Here is a 19179-nt window from a genome sequence, read left to right as displayed (position 1 = left end):
AGTCATGTCATCTGGTGGGTTCTCCAAATGGGTCAGCTTGGGAGGCAATCCCTTTGCCCAGTGCCAAGTCTTTCAAATATCATGAGGCTGCCAGCATTTCCTAGGTCCTTCTCACTGGTGGCATGTTTAGAAACTTACCTTCTTCCACATGGGTTCATTTTCCTGTCTTGGACAATTAGCAGCCTGTTCAGGAGTTTCTCACTTGGAGCTCACTGGTAGACCAACATCACCTTAGCAGTTGTTCTGGCCCAAAGGCCAAAAGCTCCTGAACAGGCTGCTAAGTTTCTAAGAGGGACACAAAACCCATGCCCAAAAGGGTAAGTTTCTAAACATGTCACAGGTATCTCCTTTTAGTGGGATTTTACACAGCATTTCTCTTACAATCAGTCAAGAACATGCAACTACCAAAGGGTTTTTTGAGTTTATTTTTGGCCACCTCTTCTCAGGCTGGAGGTGCTCCCAGGTTGAGTTGTAAAGCTCTGCAGGACCTTTCTTACACCAATGCTGTAACTATAAAGCTGGAATAACCACAGCCTCGGTGCCTGTTGTGCTAGCTGCTGCTCTGCATGCAGTAAGAGAGAAGAAGAGTGCTGACTGTGTGCGGCTGGCTGGGGTGGCTTCCCCAGGTGTCGGTGCTGACAGGGCAACTGCAGTCCCAGCCTTCAACTTGCAGAGATAGCCCTGCCTCTGAGCTGTGCTCCTACTTCTCTCCTGTTTGATTTTGGTGGAGATGTAAGGGTTCGGGTCTCTCAGCCTTCCCTTGGGGTGCTGCTAAAATAGGGGGTTAGTGCCCTGGTGAGCGTTTCAGCAGGGCAGGGAGTGAGATGAGCCACATCCACAGTCCCAATCCTGAAGTCCTTCTGAAGGATGCTGCCGGCTGGTGTGCAGGCTAACTCCTGTGGTCCTGTCACTGTGGCGCCACAGCAGAGCAGAACGGGTGCACAGGCCCTGATGAATAGGGTGCAAGTGCCCCCAGAGCTGGCCCTGTCTGGAGACCCCTGTGTGGTAGAGACACCGGGATGGATCACCAGAAGACTTCTACCGTGAGTGCTGGAGGCCTGTCTTGATGTTGAGGAATTGCCCTGGTATGACTGGGGAGAGATTTATGGGCAGGTGATCACAGCATTGGCCCATGGCAGAGGGCAAATAATGATATCATTAACCAGCACCTCTACACTTCTTTCTCTCTTCCTATTCCAGAGCGATTACTCAAGTGACACCGAAAGCGAAGACAATTTTCTGATGATGCCACCAAGAGATCATCTCGGCCTCACTGTGTTCTCCATGCTCTGCTGCTTCTGGCCATTGGGCATTGCTGCCTTTTACCTGTCTCATGAGGTAACGTTAAAACATCTCCTGCTAATTCAGAGTTTTGCATCCACGGAGTAGCTATCACTGCACACCATCAAGGAAAGTTCACCAAAACCCAAATGTGGGCAACACATTCTCTAGGATAGTGGGAGGTGGTTAAACAGTGTAGTGTGTTTCCCACCTTGATATGTCTCTGTGATAGTGGTGGTTGTCTTGTGAGATACTTCACTGGGGGAGAAGTCTACAAAATATTTTAGGTTTTAGTTAACAATGGTCAGGTTCCATGTCAGGTTATACAATGTCCAGCTGGGGATTTTCTGTGGACATGACTTCTGAGTGCTGTCTCAAACACTTGTATTTCCCATTGGGAACACTGATCTCTGGATTCCCAAGCTGATCACCTGGAAAAGCAAACCAAGTAATGTCCTTCCAAGAGTAGAAGAATAATTTATGTTCTGCAGAGTTGAATTTGCTTTCCAGGAACCATTTCCTTTCCCCCTGAAAAAGTGCTCAGTCTTGTCCAATTTTAATACGGAAATACTTTTTACCAGAGAAGTGACAGTGTTTTGGTTTGTTTCCTTCATGAGACGGGCTTGCTGGTTTCCAGCCTGTGCCTAACTAACAATCACCTCATGCCCCATCATTTGTTTCGACAAGTATGTCTTCATAAGTGCCTGCAGAGTAATTATTGAGTTTTCCAGTGTGGCAGATAATGTAACGTGACAGAAAAGGAGTCACACTGGAAGTTTCATCAATGACTGCCAGGAAATGTTCAGTTATGTTTCTATCCACTGGTGGTAGCAATGCCTATTGCAAACTACAGTCTGTACTCCACAGCACCAAAATCATTCACCTTCTTGCCTGTCTTTCTAATCTGCTGGCTCTAAACATCTACCAGCACTGGATATTTGTCAAGCCGGAGCAAGCACTTCAGATCTGAAGAATTCTAGTCTTCAATATTAAAGAAAGAGATACAGCACTACCATTTTTTGCTTTAAATCACGTGTCTGTTGTTGAAGGTGGAAGCCTCTGGGACAATTAGAGTTTGTCCAGTGGAAAATAACAAGTTTCCTTGTTTGAGTGCTATTGATTTCTCAAGTTTGGGTCAAGGGATTTGCCTGGTGATGATGACAGTAAGAAGTAAAGCATCAGATGGGATCCACATGCACTTTAGTATCCTGCCGTTTGGTCCTTCAGGCAGAGGTATTTGCCAGCAGTTTCAATGGCCACATCTCTTCACACTTGTGGACTAGGCAGAATTTTTCACTAATGCTGCAGCCAAGGAAGGGTTGAGAGTTTGTCACCATTATCAGTGTGTTTGCTCTGTGCTGGGCAAAATAGAGTGTTCATTAATTGCCTGCAGTAGCATTCCTTCAGGAGGCCTGGGGATTGCTAGCTAGTTTTATCTAAGCAATGAAAGCACAGCACAGTCCAATAAATGCAAAACAAACAACATAATTAAGTACTAAAGAGCAGTATGGCTTGGAAGCTAAATGTGCTGAGAGCCAGTGTATGAAGAACAGGGCATCCACATTAGCTATGAACTGATCCCAGGGGCCAGCGTGAATCCATAAGACCCTACTACCTCGATAGGAGCATAAGGAAGGTGGAAAAGGCCACACAAAGGCAGGGGAAGATGATGATATTGTGCTGAAGGATTTAGGTACTGGAAAATGGAAACTTGGGTGTTGTTTGGTTTAGCATAATAATGGAGAACAGCTGAATGTGGCTGCCTAAAACTAGGAGCTCTCAGCAAGAAAGGTCAGGCAGGTGCTTTGCTTTGTTTAGGTTGAGAGACAGTAAATCAATCTTTGTTAGTTGACCCCTTGGGTGAAGCAAGGCGAGTTGTGCCTAAATCCAGCCGGGAGGAAGGACTGTGTTTCTGAGGGACTTTGACTTCTGCTTTTTGTTTTTGCATTGGAAGTAGAAATCTTTTCATCTCTCCCCACTAAAAATGATAATAATAATACCGCAACACCTGCATGCTCCTTTCCTCCGGTTTCTCCTCTTAGCTCTCTGTCTGCAACAGCTGAATCAGCTGAGAACTCATTTCCCAAATCTCTTGCAGAAAGATGGTCAAATCCCTGCTCATCCTGGTCTAACACAGGCACATCAGTCTGTCGCTCCCCGACTTCCCAGGCAGGTACCTTTGCTGCCTGCCTTCCCCTCCAGCAGGTCCATCACACACCTGAGAAACCACGAGCCTTCACTGAAACTGGCTCTTCTGCAAAACCCCACATCCAACAAAATGGCATTTTCAAGTAGAAAAATGAAACTAAAATTAAGGCCAAAACCTTCTGTGGCTGAGAACTGGTTAAAATATATGGTATAAACCACTGGAGTCCTGCATGTAGCTAAGTTAATACAGACAGTAGCATCGCCTCATACTTTGGAGCATAAACCATTCAGAGTGATGTTTTATATGTGAGGTAGTAAAACATTGCATCCCATTAGCATGTGATTTCTGTTTATATAGGTCTTCTAACTTAAATTCCTGAATAACATTTGAGATCTCTTGTTAATACAAAAGGGTAGTCTAACATTCCCTGTGCTTTATCAAAAGTCACAACTATAACTAGAGATCGGCACTTGCATTCAAACCTTTTTTTTACAGTTGCTTAAACTCTTGAAAATGTCATGTTTTCAAAAGTCTCCTGGATAGTTCTACCAAAAAGGCCCAGTCTGGCAAAAAATTGTAACGGATAGGAACTTCAAAGTTGGTGGATGGATTCTTTGTGCCAGAATTAGCACTTGTGGTGAACTTTTTTTTAAAGAACTGGTCTCCTTTAGGTGTGCAATGCATTTACAGACGAAGGCCTGATTTGCAGAAGATATATTTGCAGTACAGCTCAATCTAAAGGGACAGGTGCTTTCAGTTTATTCCTGCAGCACCTGGCAGTACATTTACACTGCATATGTCTATGTCATGGTGCAAAACAATTATACAGGGCTGGATGCTTTAAGGTTTCAGAGGTGGTCTTTACAAACAGAATGATTTCATTTTCCCTGTGTTCCATAAAAGCAATGTGCTTCCTTCAGGGGCTATTTCTGCTCTGTGGGGGACTTAGTGTTTCCACCACGGCTCTTGCCAATGTGCTGCTGACTTAGGGCTTCTTGGAGGCCATCTGTATAGAACGATGCAGGTGTGCAGGGTCTGCCTGTATAGTGGAAATGAAGATGTGCATCAGGTTTAGCTGAGCCAGCAGGGAGGACCAGTGGATTCAGAAATGTACTCTATGAAGGCACGAGTAGGGCATCGCCTGGTCACCTTCCTATCCCAAGCAACACTGAGAGTTGCTGCTTTTCATGTTCCCGCAGTAAAACAGAGAGCCTGAGGCCGTCACTGTGTTGTATCCTTGCTCATTTACTTTCTTCTGTTTTGATCTGTGTTCTTCTTCCCACAAGACACCCACTGCTCTCTCTCTCAGCTACCAGTAAATCGTTCTCAGGACCAGGCCGTTTTCTTCCCATGTATCCTGTCTTCCATCATGCATGCTTCTTCGGATTGTGAGATTGGGATGTGACTCCCATTGCCTCACAGACACAAGGTGTCCTCCTGGTCACACTGGAGTCGTGCTAAGTGGTGTCCAGGTCCCCCTCTTGCCTGAGCCAACACAGCTAAAATACTTTGCACACATCAGCCATTCAGGTGACCTGTCCACAGGCCACTGCTTTAGAGTTACCTCTCAGGAGGGATAACGTTTCTGAGTACTAGATTTTTAACAGTAAACAGTGTTTATTGGCTAATTTTCCACTTTTCTACAAATGAAGCATATGAGTTTTTAGGCTTGCAATTTTTTGGATTAGCTGCTTTCCTAACAGTTTATAGCTGAGTCTGAAGGGGTCAGAGGGAGTTTTGTGCAGTTTGCAGGGAAGCCTTTGTAGAGGAAAATGTAAAAGTTGCATGCCTTTCACCATAAAATTCTCCTCCACAAATACTGTCTGATCAGAAAAACTTCATTATGTTTATTTTTTCATAAATCTCCACCCTCTGGAGTCATGCAGGTACCTCAGTTTTTCTTTTTTACAGAAGTTTTTTAGCTTTGTAGATTGTAGGCAGATCTGAAGCCTCCTAAGTCAGAGAAAGACATTTTAAAAAAAAAATCTTTTTGTCTTGTCAAGTTTGCCATTAAACCCATCAGATGATTTATCGGGTCCTGTCAGGATTTCTGCTTGGTGGGGGCTGATATCCTGTAAGGTCTTTTTGTCTGAATCCTCTTTTTCTTCCTGCGTTTATTTTTAGGAAAGAGAGCAATACTGTGGCACACATTTCTTTCCCTCCTGTAAAGAGATTAATTATCAGAGACCTAAGTCTGTGCTGCTGTGAATGAGCTTCACTTTGTACCTGCTGTCTTGTGGGACACGGGTGGTCATGTGGAGCCCTTCACCCCAGGTGAGTCCCCACCAAAGCATCTGAGAGATGCCAGCCGGGCCAGACAGAAGCGAGAGTATGTACAACACCTCTATCCAGCGTCTGTGCAACCTCCACGGAGCTGTGTCAAACTGGCATAGACATACACTTGAAAAATCCCACTGGTCACTTCTCAGCATGCTTAGTTGCTCAAATAGCCTCCAAACCCGCCTTCCTCTCCAGCAGCACGTGAGACCTGCCAGGCAGCAGGCTGCAATCCAAGTGCATGACAGCAGTTGCTTCCCGTCTGCTGCATTTACTCCATGCCGTAATCACCTCCCTCACACAGTGATCGAGGGACACACTGTAATTATTTCCCCAGCCCATGGATTGCTTCAGTGGGCACACCTCCAAATACCATCTCTCGGATTGTTTTTAGAGAAAAGTAGGGACTGGATGCTGGGTGAAAGGATTTTCTCCAGTTTTCGTACAGACATGAGTCATGTGAACAGGCAAAGGAGTAGCCTGTCTTTCTTCATGATAACTTCAGAAATGTTTTGTTACTTTCTATCCAGTTTTTTAGAGATAGAGACTTTGAAAAAACTATTTTGACACGCTTCAGTGGTTACGGGGGAGAGGAAGGAAATAATGATCACGTCCCCACTGGGAGGGAAAAGACAGTATGAACTTACGCTTTATCAGAGACCAGAGATTAGGTGCTCAGCACAGATAAATGTATTCCACTTTCTTTGCTTTTCTGCATCAGATTTTGACATCTAGCCACTACTGAAAAGGACAGGGAAATAACAGCCATGCATTATCTACTGTTTATTCACTAAAAATGTGGCTTATAGTCCCCATCTCAATGGGGAAGACCATGAGACAGGACAGCAGTGTGATGTGCCACACCCCACCAAACTGACTGGTGGTGCTGGTAAGACCCTTCTGTGCTCTACCAACCCACCCTGGATTTTTTTTCCTTTCTGCCCCACTTTTCTCAATCATCCATAGATTATAAAAAATGACATCCACAGTCATGACCATATGTTTGTACTGGTGATGCTGCATCCCATTGTATCTGAGATGAAAAGGCACAGGTAAAAGCCTTGGAGCATTTTTCTTGTTACACGTGCAGTAACAGGCCAAGCTGTATACTTGCAAGACATGCTGGTCAGCATTGCTGAAGCAATGCTGGCAAAGCAGACAGTGGGCTTTTGGATTTTCAAGAGGAGTTGCTGATTTTTCAGCACTGTATCGCTTCTTGGACTAAGTAGTGCTTGTACAAAAGAGCTGACTGACAAAAGGAGCTTTAGCCTCCATAAATGTAACATGAAAAAGTCCTTTTTTTGGTGTCTTGGGCCAGAATATCAAATCACACAATTCCTGAGTTGAAGCTGGGCTGTTGCTTCGGGTCACACCGCTTGGATATAGGGTACTGGGTGTGTTCTGGGACTACCTAGCCCTGTCTCTGCTGTCGGTCACGCAAAGCCTTAGGCTGTCTGTGCTGATCACTCGAAAAGCGAATCTCTGAGTTCTTTGGCTCTGTGTGTGCATGTGAGTGCAGGCATATGCAGGCACCCTTCTGATGAAGTTTTGTAGTCTTTGAGCTGTAAAAGGTTATGAATAAAACTTCTGGACAATTAAACCCTCTTGTGTCAGGAAGGAGTCAAAGGAAGTCAAAATTAGTTCCTCTTCACATGGAGCTGCTAAGGACTTTTGTTGCAGAAATCGTCCCAGCAGAGCTCTATGCCTGTGTCTTGCTGAGATGGCCAAGGGCTGACGGTGTGGCCGCTCTCCCTGCATTAGAGCCCCAGTCCTGGGAGGTCCACTGCTCACTGGTCTGTGTCCCAGTTGCAAGGTAAATGGCAGGCACCGTGACTTATGGGTTTCTCTGAGCCTGTTTCAGTCTTAATAGCTGATGAATGCAGATTCTGTTTAGTTAATATTTATAATTTCTTGACATGCCAACTCTTTGGCTGGTGAGAATTGCTCCCCCTCCACTCACTTCTGTGGGGAAAATCTGTCTTTGCCAGCTCTGTCTTACAGAGGAGGGGACTAAGCCAGGGACTCACACAGAGGGTCAGATTCCCCTACCAATGCAGTCCATGCTTACATGACTTCACCCCTAGGTGCCTGTGGCTCTCAGACCCTCACGTCATGGGGCTTAGCTTCTCGGTGAGATGAGCTATATGCTCTGGGACTTTTCTTCAGTAATCACCTTAAGAAAGAGCTGAGTTCTTCCAGCCACATTCGTAACACAGAAATAGCTGTAGAGGACTGTCATGTTAGATTTCAGGCCTGAAGTTTGGCAAGAGATTGAAATCGCTGAAAACAAGGTTTTATATGAGTCAATGTGGGGTGAACATTGCTTGCAAACTGCTCGTACAGCTCTGCTTGCAAACTGTCTCTGTATGAGTGCATATATGTGCACTCCTGTTAAAACACAGTGCTTGTAAGGATAAGCACTTCAAGATCATTGAATGACACCATAATTTTAGCTATCACAAGATAGCTGTCTTGTACTTGCATATGGCTCTTCAAACATGCATATCTTGTGCTTTGACTTGCATCTATAGCCAAGCCTAGGTCTAAGGAGCATGGCCTGTGCTGATCACTTCTAGCTGATGGCTCTTACCCCTTGTCTACCTTGTCCACTCAAGGGGTTGAGTCAGGGGCTGCCTGCATGTGGCCCAGACATCCTGCCCTTGGCAGGTCTGTAGACATGACTGATACTAACCTGAAGGTGGGTCTGACCCTGGGGAGGGAGCTGTGCTGTGCACACCAGTCTCCCTGGGCTGAGCAGCACAAGTCGGCCTGTGAGCAACAGACACAAGCCCATTAAACTGCTGACCATGTGTGTTCATTAGACACAGAGGTAGAGTCTGTTAGAGGAAAATATGTCATGCCAGATCCAGCAGCTCGAGAGGAGCGAAGCTGCTGCTGCTCAGTGTCTGCAGGTCCAACCAGCAGTAAGGCTGACGATGCACTCCCAGCAGGCACAAACACACAGAGCACACATACACACTGTGTACACGGTGTATTTACATACATACGTGGCTGACCACACAGATCACATAAGGACACTCAGAGCACTCAACAAACGCAGACAGCACCAGCAGCCTCATTCTGCTCCTCTCCCTGTCTGAGCAGAATGGAGGTCCACTAGTGAGTATATCTGTCTATCTACACACATATATATATGTATGTATATACACACACATCTGTACAATGTGGATCCCTTCAGTACCTGGGCTCAGGCACCTAGTCTGCCCAAGTAGCAAGAGTGAGGGTCCATCAGCCTTTCTGAGGAGGAATAAAGGGCATCAAGGAGAGGGAAATACGCTGTGTTGGATGGAGAAACAGAGTAGGGGAGAGGCTGTGATGACCAGAGTTAACTTAGGGTCATGACATGGGATGCGATAGCTTTGGTAGGGCCAGCTTACTCCTCCAGGTACGTCTTGCTTGAAGAAAGGCAGGTTAGAGAATCCCCCAAGGATTAAATTGCATGAATACTGCAAGGGGCTTTCTCTGCCACTGCAGCTCACACATGGGCATGTTCATGAGGCAGGTGGTTGCAGCTATGGGCCAGGCTCAGAGTGAAAAGTAAATGCTTGGAGGATGATTCCCTGGGCCAGCAGAGCCCATGGGGCGTGCAGAGCATGTGCATGGCCAGGGCACAGACAAGGCTGTATTCACAAGGGCTGGTCTGCAGAAGGTCGCTGCTGGCTGCCTGTCCACACTCCTCCCCTTGCTCCCATTAGGCAGATGGCAGATCTGCTAGGCAGAGGATGGTAGTGAATACTGAACAGCACAGCCTGTGCCAGCATAAAATAACATGGCTGCTGTTTTCAACTGCGATACAGAGAGCACCTACCTGCTGAAATAGCCAGGAACATATGTTGCTGTGTGAGAGTGCTGGGTCTCTTGTTCTTGGAAGAGCAGCTCTGAAATGGATGTCCCTGGCCCCTGATTAGGGACATTTGGGTGACATCCCTTGGCTTTGCAAAAAGCTCGTCACATGGTTCAGTACATTCAAGGTTTGCAACTTCTGCTCCTTTCAGAGGAGAGGGAAATTCTAGTCCTGGACAGAGTGGCAGAGGATGTCTTGTGTCCCTTTGATTCTCCAGGGTCTGCCTCAGACTGTGACAGTAACTCTGAAGTGGGGTTTGTGAAACTACCAGCACCTCTACTTCTCTGCTTTCCGGGCAGGAGCTGGCTCCCAGCCAGTGGTTTGAGTGTGGGTAGACTTTGCTCATGCCGACTTTTCCCTTTGGGGTAGGCATCTCCTGAGAAGAGAGATGTTTGTTCACACAAGAAAATGGCCATTTAGAGTGCGTTGTGTGTCAGCAGCTGCTGATTTCAGTGCGCTGTGGGTGAGGTCTTGGGCCAGGGAACTTTATAAGTGTCTTGTGTAATTTCCTCTTCATTCCTCTTTGTCCTTTTGATCTTGTGGTCACATTTCCAAGTCACGAATTACAGCTACAAAAAGGGATTAGATTAATGAATGGCCTGATTGCTTTAGCCCTTAAGCTAATTTTAAATAATTGGAAAGGTAGCTGGCAAATAACATTCCCTGGAGAGTTTAGTTCATTATGCAGGTATTTAATTTACAAGAAAGTTTTGGGACAGAAGAGACCAACTCAAAATCTTTGAGGAGATGAGGGGTCTCTTCTATTAGCAAGAACATCCTGCACAATGGAAAACTTTGTACATGAATTGTTCCGTGCCGGACATTCATGCCTCACGCAGTATGCTGAGCCAGCCAGAGCCCAGAGACATATCAATATAGTCATGCTCCAAGGGTGTAAAACATTATTCCTTCCTGGCATCCTCTTTTAATCCTGTTGGCAATTTTTGTTGCTCATCTATTGGCTGATTATTTCACAGGCTTACAAGACAGGGAGGATTGTTTCAGTGCAGAATAATGCACCTTCAACAGGTTACTTCATGCCTGCCACTAAGCTTGGTGTGCCTGTAGTATTCACAAAATCATTCAGAAGCCTGTTCGGTAGAGGGATCTGAAGAGTAGGGTAATAAATCTTCCACAGCAATTGAGCAGGGGTTTACACCCCCTTGCATTTAGGTGATTCTCACTAAGTTTAAACAACTTTTTAGTCTTAGGCAGTGGTTTTTTTGGTGCCTTTAGCTTAGACAGCAATGATGCATTTTGTTAGCAGGGATATGGAGTTAGAATTGTTAGCACAAACTTGGAGGGGCTTTTGTTAGTAATCCTCACATGTCCCAGATAAATACCTGATTTTTCACACCTGAAAAGGTAGAATGTCTAGGATGGATTATATTCCAGGAGAGGACAGAGAAGGAGCATGCTTCCAGTCCAAGGGCAAAAACAGGGCATATGATTTTGCACCTCCCTACTAGGTTGGCCTGCTGAAAGAGGCATGAGAAAAGAAGAGACCCATTGCAGATCCGGGAATGGAACACGGTCCCCCCATTCTGACTGTCCCAATGTCTGCTGCAGTTGTCAGAAAACCCAAAAAGCTTTGGATGCTGCTTCAGTGGCTGCTTCAGAAGCTTGGTGACGTGATGAAGCTCCTCACATCCAAGGTGGTAAATGTTCTCCCTTGAATTCTCCTGTGGCAAGGGGAACGGAGTGTGTGTCTAGAGTAGTTCTTTGGGTGCTGTTTATATAATACACCTTTCTTTTGTCTTGCACTGTGACAGCACCCTTTTCCAAAACAAAAACAAATGAAAGGAGGCATGCACATCTGAAGTTTAATGTATGCAGCATTAAATGAATGGGTGTTTTCAGCAGCAAAGACTTAAGGTTAACCTTTTATCATTTTACAGAATACTCAGGTATTTTTCTTCTTCTCAGAGATCAACATTATGTACCAGAGGCCCAGGGCTGTATTCTAATCTTGAATATACAGCTTGCTATCTCTTAGCAGTGGTTCTGGTGAGGGCTACTGAATTACTACTTTGTTTGGATGCACAGCAAAGTGAATTGATCACTTCTGATTACAATCTACGTATCTCTTTCAAATGGGCTGCAGAAAACCACTTAGAAGTGAAGACTTGAGTCTAGTGATCTAGTCTCCCAAAGATGCCTGACAGACAATTCTAACTCCTTGTTGAATTGACTGACTTCCCAGCAGCAAGAAAGAAATAAAGTTTTTATATATTTATTTTCTGATGAACTGCAAGAACCAGCTGAAAAGGGAGAGACTAGGACCTACCTGTAGCTGTGAAGTTTGTATCTAAAATTGGGCACTGCATTTTCATAAGTAATAACTATGCTCTTCAGCCTAAAATAAATACTGGATTATCCATCGTATCAAACTAGATGAGTTTCAGGACCCACTGCAAGGCAGAACCTTGGAAAGGAATGCAGCTGTTTTATAAACTGATAAAATATCTGAGATAGGAAGGGAGAAGACTTTCCATTTTCAGCTGTTGTGCCTGAGCAGCGTGTACCTCCCCAGGGGTTATGCACTGAGGTTTTCCTTCAGGACAAATGGTTGCCATGTCTGTCCCAGCAGTGAGCCTACACACTTCCCCACTGAGTGCAAGGGTTTCTTCAAGTGAAAACTAAAACATACAAAGGAGTCATATGATGGGACCCCGGAAGGTAGCATAGTAAAAGACAGATTTCTGTTGCTAATGGCAGTGTCTGTAAAGTTAAGCTCTGTGCAACAAGACCAGCAAGAAATAAACCTGTCCCATTAAAGTAGATGGAGAGATTTCACTTTGTTCCCATGACTCTGGACAAAATATTGAGCCCAGCAGCAACAGTTTCCCTGAGGCAGCCACTAGAAATTCAGGTTGCCAGAGGTATACAGATACTGTCCTCCTTCAATAGCTCAGGCCTTGATCTGTAACAGTCTTGATCGGTCTCTTATCAGTCTCTGTGGTGCCCTTTTTGCAGCCCTTGTTTCATTTGTGCCTAAAATAGTGGAAATTTTTGTCTAAGAAGTGAATGATTAGTTAATTATCTAATATTATTACATTGTTCCTAAACACTGTTTCCTAATCTAAACAATAGCATTTGCTGGAAGCTTTGCTTCCAGCTGTATCCACAGAGATAGGCAGGACATTAAACTGCACCTATCAAGACACATGATGTACTGCTGGTAATAAAACTAACGTAGTATTTATGTGCTTGAGGGAAAAAAACCCACCAATTTTTTCATGTTCTGAAAATTGTCCTTCTCCCTTCCCCCATGCCAGTTTAATATTAAAATGCACTTGTTATGGGGCACGATGAGCAACGAGTTATAAATGACATTCCACATCTTGGCATTTCTTCTATTATTTCCAAGAGGTCTGAAAGAGTCATGGTTGCTTGGGTGAATGCAAGTCCACGCATGGAGGGACTCAGCTTCCTCCAAGAGGATGGGTGAGGCCAGAGATGAAAGAAGAGGGGTCAGCATCAGACAGGAGAGATGGAATTGGCAATCCCTGCCTTCCTTGGAGCGAGTGCTTTGCCATCATGAAGTCCAGGAGAAAGGATGCAATTCAAACCAGCTGTTACCCAGAATTCCCAGTCCCCAGTCCCAAAGACGGCCAATGGATGTTAGTGTTCATCCCAGCATCGTGAGATGTATCACCATGAGGGATCTCTCCTTATGGCTGCTGTCTCTAGCAGGAGGTGTAGAGATATGATGGTGGGAGCAGGAAAGACTGTATCTTTTCTTCTCAGGTCTGTTCAGGGAGCCTCCTTTGGCTAGGATTTGGACTTTTTGTTGCTCAGTGATATGATGGGGTATCTCTAGAAGGAATCATGTCCCCCTTCACAATGGGGACCAAAAGTTGGTGGAGAATTCCCTGTGCACAGTTCAGAGCCTAGTAGCTGCTCCCAGCGCTTCCCTTCCCTACGGCAAGGACGTTCTACAAAAGCTGAAGGTGGTCCTTGGGCTGATAATGGGCAGACAGAGTAACTTCCAAATCCTCCCAGGTGTGATAACCTAGGAAATGGGATTTGGTGTCCAGAGACATGTGGGCCTTCGAACTGATTTAAATAGTAATTGTCCCAGCCTGGGATTTCTGGATTTCATTCAAGACACCACACTCAGTAATTGTGCTGAATGTGTCCTCATTCCTTGACCTTGTCGCACAGATGGCATTGTTCTAAGCAGCTTTCTACAGACTACAACTAATTAAGCAATTAATTAGGAGCTTGCACTTACACAGAAGCTATTGTAAAGCAATAACTTCAGTGGCCTTATGGGACCTTGCCACAGCATTGGTCCAAAGACTGTCCAAACTGTCTTTGCTAAAGCTTCAGTGCATCCACCCAGTCTCAGGGTGAACCACAGCTGTTACAGGTTGCCTCAGATTAAGCTGGACTCACCCTGAGCATCACCTGGACCTTTCCTGGTGTGTCTGATGGATGTGTCACTTATATTTGAAAGCTTTCCTTTGTTAAACGTGGTGAGGACCGCCCTGTCCTGTGATGTTCAGTGTCTATTCCTAAATAGTTGTGAACACAAATTTCTTGTTTCCCAGGACTTTTAGTATCCCCACAATGAATATGAATGTTTATATCACATGGGCATTGGCTCTTATTCTTACCATATCTCACTTTGTTCTGTCAACACTTTATCATTTTCCTCCCCATCAACTTTGTTTAAAGTCTTTAGATATTCTGATTCTAACTGTGTCATAGAAGTGATGCATTATGACTCCCTCCCTGCTTTCTAATAATTTCTGTGTTGTATAATACCAACAAAACCATAATACACTCTTTTTATGTCTGGTGTTTGGAAAACAGATCATCATAGAGGTTTCCAGTGCATGTATGTACTCTTGCTGGAAAAGGAGTGAGCAGCATTAGTTCCCCTTCATTTCTTTATTAACAGCAAGAAATCTCAAAGTATTTCAGGGCATTGGATTCAGCCTGGGGAATTGGTAACATTATTTGCCTGTTTTTTCCTCATGAACTGCAGGTGGAAGTTTATGTTCTCTGTACATTTCTTAAAGTTACTTAGCAGAAATACTGAGAAGAATGAAGTGTCATTAAGCAAAATTCAAGGTAAGCTCAATGAGCAACTTTTTATTGTGACATGGAATGTCTCAGTTCAGGGTTCCTCTGTTGTGAACGTGAGACCCAACACAGCCATACACACTATGTATAAATGGGGCGTAACAGTGGCTCCCCTTCATTGAGGGAACTGGGGTCTCAGCAGCAAAAAGGCCTTCATCTTGGAAGGGTTATAGGAGCATTCCTGCATCTCCTGATGATGCAGCTCTCTGCAGGTGATGCCTTTCTCTAGGATCCCTCACATCCATAACCGCCAGGCACCCAGGACACCCCCTTCTTGGGCAGATGACCACTTCCAGTATTCAAGAAAGGGGAGTTGAGTAAAACCAGTGAATTTCTGCAGTGTTAATGATTTCCGGAGGTTCCTTACCTCATCAAGCAGTTTTGCCAAAATGCTGAGAAGAGATAGGGCTCATTCTGGTAGCAGGAACAAGCTGTGGTAGGAATACTGCAATGACAGCACGCTCTTGCTCTTGGAAGTACCTGTACTCTCCTGAATTTACGATGATTGGATTTCTAACATATTTGATAATGACACAGGTTTCAGTTTGGTTTCTTTTATCATAGAATCATAGAATCATTGAGGTTGGAAAAGACCCTTGGGATCATCGAGTCCAACCATCAGCCCTACTCTGCAAAGTTGTCCCCTACACCATATCCCCCAACATCTCATCTAAATGACCCTTTTATCTGTCAGTGCATAAAGCAGCAGTAAGTACATTTGAAGGCTGCCTGTGCCTCTGCTAAATTTGGCATGGAGGTGGCTTGTGGCACAGCTTTGCCTCGGAAAGGGCTGAGCCTGAGTCTTGCTTCCTCTTCGTTTGCAGAGAGCAAAAGGAGGGGCATCCACCGATTGACTTTGGAAGGGGAGCATTACTAAGACACTCTGGCGATTGTACAGCCTCACTTTCCCTGCTTTGGTCTCCTTGCAGTCAGGCTCTGAACGCTTTGGTGTTGCTCTCTCTGCCCCTTGGGTCCAGCACTCCTTGAATTGCAAATTTCCCATTTACTGTGGCCCAGGATAAATGAACAATCCAATCTTCAAAACCCATTAGGGATTAATTGCAAGCAGAAGTTATACTGTTTTAATTAAAGCAACATACTTCAGGCAGCCCATCCCTGTAATGTAAGCTTAGTATCAATGTCCTTTATACCAGTGAAGATCTTCCCAGATATAAGAGAATGTGTAGAAGGGAGTAATCTGTCCTGCAGGAAGCACAAATATACTGGCATGCTCTGCTACAATTAGCTTGAAAGAGAAAACAGTGTCCTGCTGGGTGCAGTTATACCACTGCCAATCTATAGGTTGAACTTACTTTCCTCTTGTGCCATCCTGAATGCTGCTGGGGTGATGGGTGAGAACCATATAAATTACAATGCTGGAAGAGCTGAAATGGGGACACCGGAGTGTGGCTGTGTCAGAGGGGAAATAAATCTGCCTTTCATGATGTGCTGCACACAGGAAGCTGTTTTTCTTGGGGGAAATGAGCAGACCAGCCCTGTGGAGTTGATCAGCCCCATGAGGAGCAGACATGGCAGGGCACGTTGATGGAAGTGTGCCGCTTGCAGTGCTGAGACCAGCACCTGTCATTTGATGCTGGGGACCTTTCTGCTTATCTTTAAACCTCACGGATCACATTGAAAACCACTGGGATTCAAGCTGCTGGGTTATTCATCAGCACTGAAAAAGCAACCTTGTATTCATTAACCACTTCATAGGCAAAAAGTGCCAAAAGCAAATCCATGGGGGATCAGAGATTTTTGTTCTCTCTGCTCACCTGGCATATCAGAGAGGGCCCCCTAGAAAAGAGGGAGGCAAGAGTCGGTTGGTGGTGTGGTATTTCATAGGGATTTGGGAAGGTTTCTGCACAGCAAAGGCAATCGAGGCGTTCAAATGGGTCCTTCAAGGGAGTGCAGCAACCAAAACTCCGAACTAGTTCTTCAAAAAGCCGAAGGGGTCAACAGTGGGAAGGAAGAGAAACAGCCATCTCCTCTGTACAGGCCAGGCTTGCCGATGCAGGCAGGCTTACGGGGACCTGTGAAGCTCTTGTGTTCCCACCGAAGGCTGTCCTTAGGTTGGCCTCCAAACCGTTTCTTCATGATCCCATTTCTGATATTGCTGCCTGGTTCCTTACTTCATTTCCAGGGTTACAGAGCTGGGAGCTTGGGCTGGAGCCTCCAGCCATTCCTCCCTCCTGGTCTGCTTCCGATCTCACATTATCTCCTCTGTCAACCTGCAGGACCCGCATTTCCTACCCAGCTTTAACAAAGACATAAATAGACATATGAAGGAGCTCACACTGTTTCATTCTTGCTTCTTAATTTGGTGGCCTTACCCCCCAGCCCTCAATAGGGGTATCCATCAGAGTCATTATCTGAGGTTTCGAACTTTAGATGTAAAAGATGTCATGGTTTGGCATCAAGCCTATAAATTCAAGATGTCTTTAGGAGAAAAAGGGTCAAGCAGTGGGAATCTGAACTTCTCTCAACATTGCAGCTCTGACTTGCAGCTCCAGTTGGAGCTGGGGAAGCTTCTGTTTTGCTTTTAAAATAGGATATGTGTGAAGATTATGTTGACTTACTGTTTGCCATAACGTGATTTGGGGGAAATAGCTGCTTCCGCTCTTTTTGGGAAGTCAGCCAGACCTGAACAATCTCACAGTGAGCAATGTCACAGTGAAACCTGGAGCAGAGATTCCTGTTCCCCTGCATTTGCTGTTTTGTTAGAGAGCCCTGCTATTATCATTAAAAAATTTTCTCCCCCTCTGTAACAGCTCCCTTGCGGATTTGAGGCTGTAATGTTTTTTGTGACCACAAAGGAAACAGCATGTTTGAAAATTATTTGATAAGGCCAAAATAATTTACCTCCTACCAAGTGTGACATATTTCGGCAATTGCTAATTAAGCTGAGAGATTGCTGTCATAGCTCTGTGCAAAGGAAAATCACGACCTCTGTGAAATCTCTTTGGCAGAATGTGCATCATCTGCTATCTCCAGTATGAGCACAGGGTGGTGACAGTATTGTTGACATTAAATCACCCTTCCAGTATGTTCAGCTTCTCTTTTAATCTACCAGCCTGTACCTCGCCAACCTGGAGTCTTCACTGTATGTGCTTGCATCTGTTGGCAAAGCAAATAGGATCATTCTTCCTACCAATCGCTACGTTGAAGATCAAGGGTAAAATGTAGAAATGCCACCATTTGTAAACTCTGGAAAATATGTGAGCTGCTTATCCTATTAGGTGGCCCGTCTGGGGACATTTGTTGTAACAGTCAGGAGGATGTGTGCTTTCCCTGCTCCTGCAGGGATGTGTCTCTGTACCACTCCATGGGTTGCTGGGAACAACTGCTTTTGCACTGTATGGCTGCGTCATTAGTAAGGAGAGAATTGGGAGATTGAAGGCAATGGTGCTAGTGCAACTGTTGACAACTAGATACCCTGCCTAGTATTTCTTTTGCTGAACAGAGGTGGAAATGTTGTCTAGTTCAGATCTTTCTTGGGCATCCAGGTTATGGATCCCAGAGCTTCCATTTTAGGGTGACCAGATGGAGCAGGGAATTATACTAATGTCAATACTGAGAGTAATCTGAGGGTAAAACTTTGGTAGGCTATATCATACTTCTTTTCCACACAAATTTCCATTCATCCCATGAAATAGTTTCTTGGTGATCTCCCTTGCTCAGAGGCATCAGGGAACAGCAAGATCAGGGCTACCCCACAAGGGAAGAGGAAGATGGCACAAAAGGTAGCAGTAAAGCAGGGCAGTGTCCTCATCATGACAGGGAGCAGTCCCACAGCACCTGGCTGTAGAGCCCATTGCTGCACTCAAAGCCCTTCTACCTTTGCAGAGACTGGAGAAATGGTGTTTGGAGCATAAGGTCTCTTACAGACATGGATCACTGATTTTGGAAGGCATTCCTGTGTGTAGGGAGTACAGATAAGGTGAGTTGTAATGTCTGGACTTCTGCAAGATGACACATATCATAAGACCTGAAACCTTCTTGGCCGTGAATAGGTCAGAAGAGTTATTCAGCAGCAGGAGGAAATGGCCATCTACTCCTTTAAACAGGAGACCTGCTTGCTATATTGCCATTTTGGCATATCTTCATACTTGGTCACAGAGGTAGATTAAGACGATGCCTTGCAGAGTTTGCTGTCTGGTGTCTGCTTTTTACCTTTAGCCTGTGCTTGTGAACACCTGAAAACAAATTGCTCTTTTAGCTTGTGTTTGTGGTAGAAAACCTGAAGGAGATGGGGTCAGGCTGTGCAACAACTAATGGATGAGGGACAGCTCTGGAAGGGTGTGAAGGGCCTTGGTGTGAGTGGTGCAAAGCAGCAAGGACAAAGGGAGACTTCTCTAAGGAGGAAAAGGAAAATCTGGCCATGTGTGGGCATTCTGTCCATTCAATTAGGAAGCTCTGGCAATGTAGGGAAGGCAAGCAGCCCAGGTAAGATGTAATGTTTAGGTATGACATCTCTGCGGTTAGTTATACAGCCCTGCAGCTACAGAAGTAA

The 19179-nt window shown here is 45.2% G+C and overlaps 1 protein-coding gene across 2 annotated transcripts in view; it reads left to right on the top strand.

The window, feature by feature from the left end:
- SYNDIG1 (synapse differentiation inducing 1) overlaps positions 1-19179 on the top strand; it is an 80867-nt gene that overhangs the window by 26380 nt on the left and 35308 nt on the right. For both annotated transcript variants that reach the window (XM_074820601.1, XM_074820602.1), the window contains exon 3: positions 1201-1338. In XM_074820601.1, the coding sequence (XP_074676702.1) occupies positions 1201-1338 (138 nt within the window). The remainder of the gene's footprint in view (positions 1-1200; positions 1339-19179) is intronic.

The sequence above is a fragment of the Strix aluco genome, chromosome 3 (assembly GCF_031877795.1).
Source record: "Strix aluco isolate bStrAlu1 chromosome 3, bStrAlu1.hap1, whole genome shotgun sequence".
Lineage (NCBI taxonomy): Eukaryota > Metazoa > Chordata > Aves > Strigiformes > Strigidae > Strix > Strix aluco.
The sequence above is the reverse complement of the archived record's forward strand: the minus strand, read 5'-3'. Positions and strand labels throughout refer to the sequence as shown.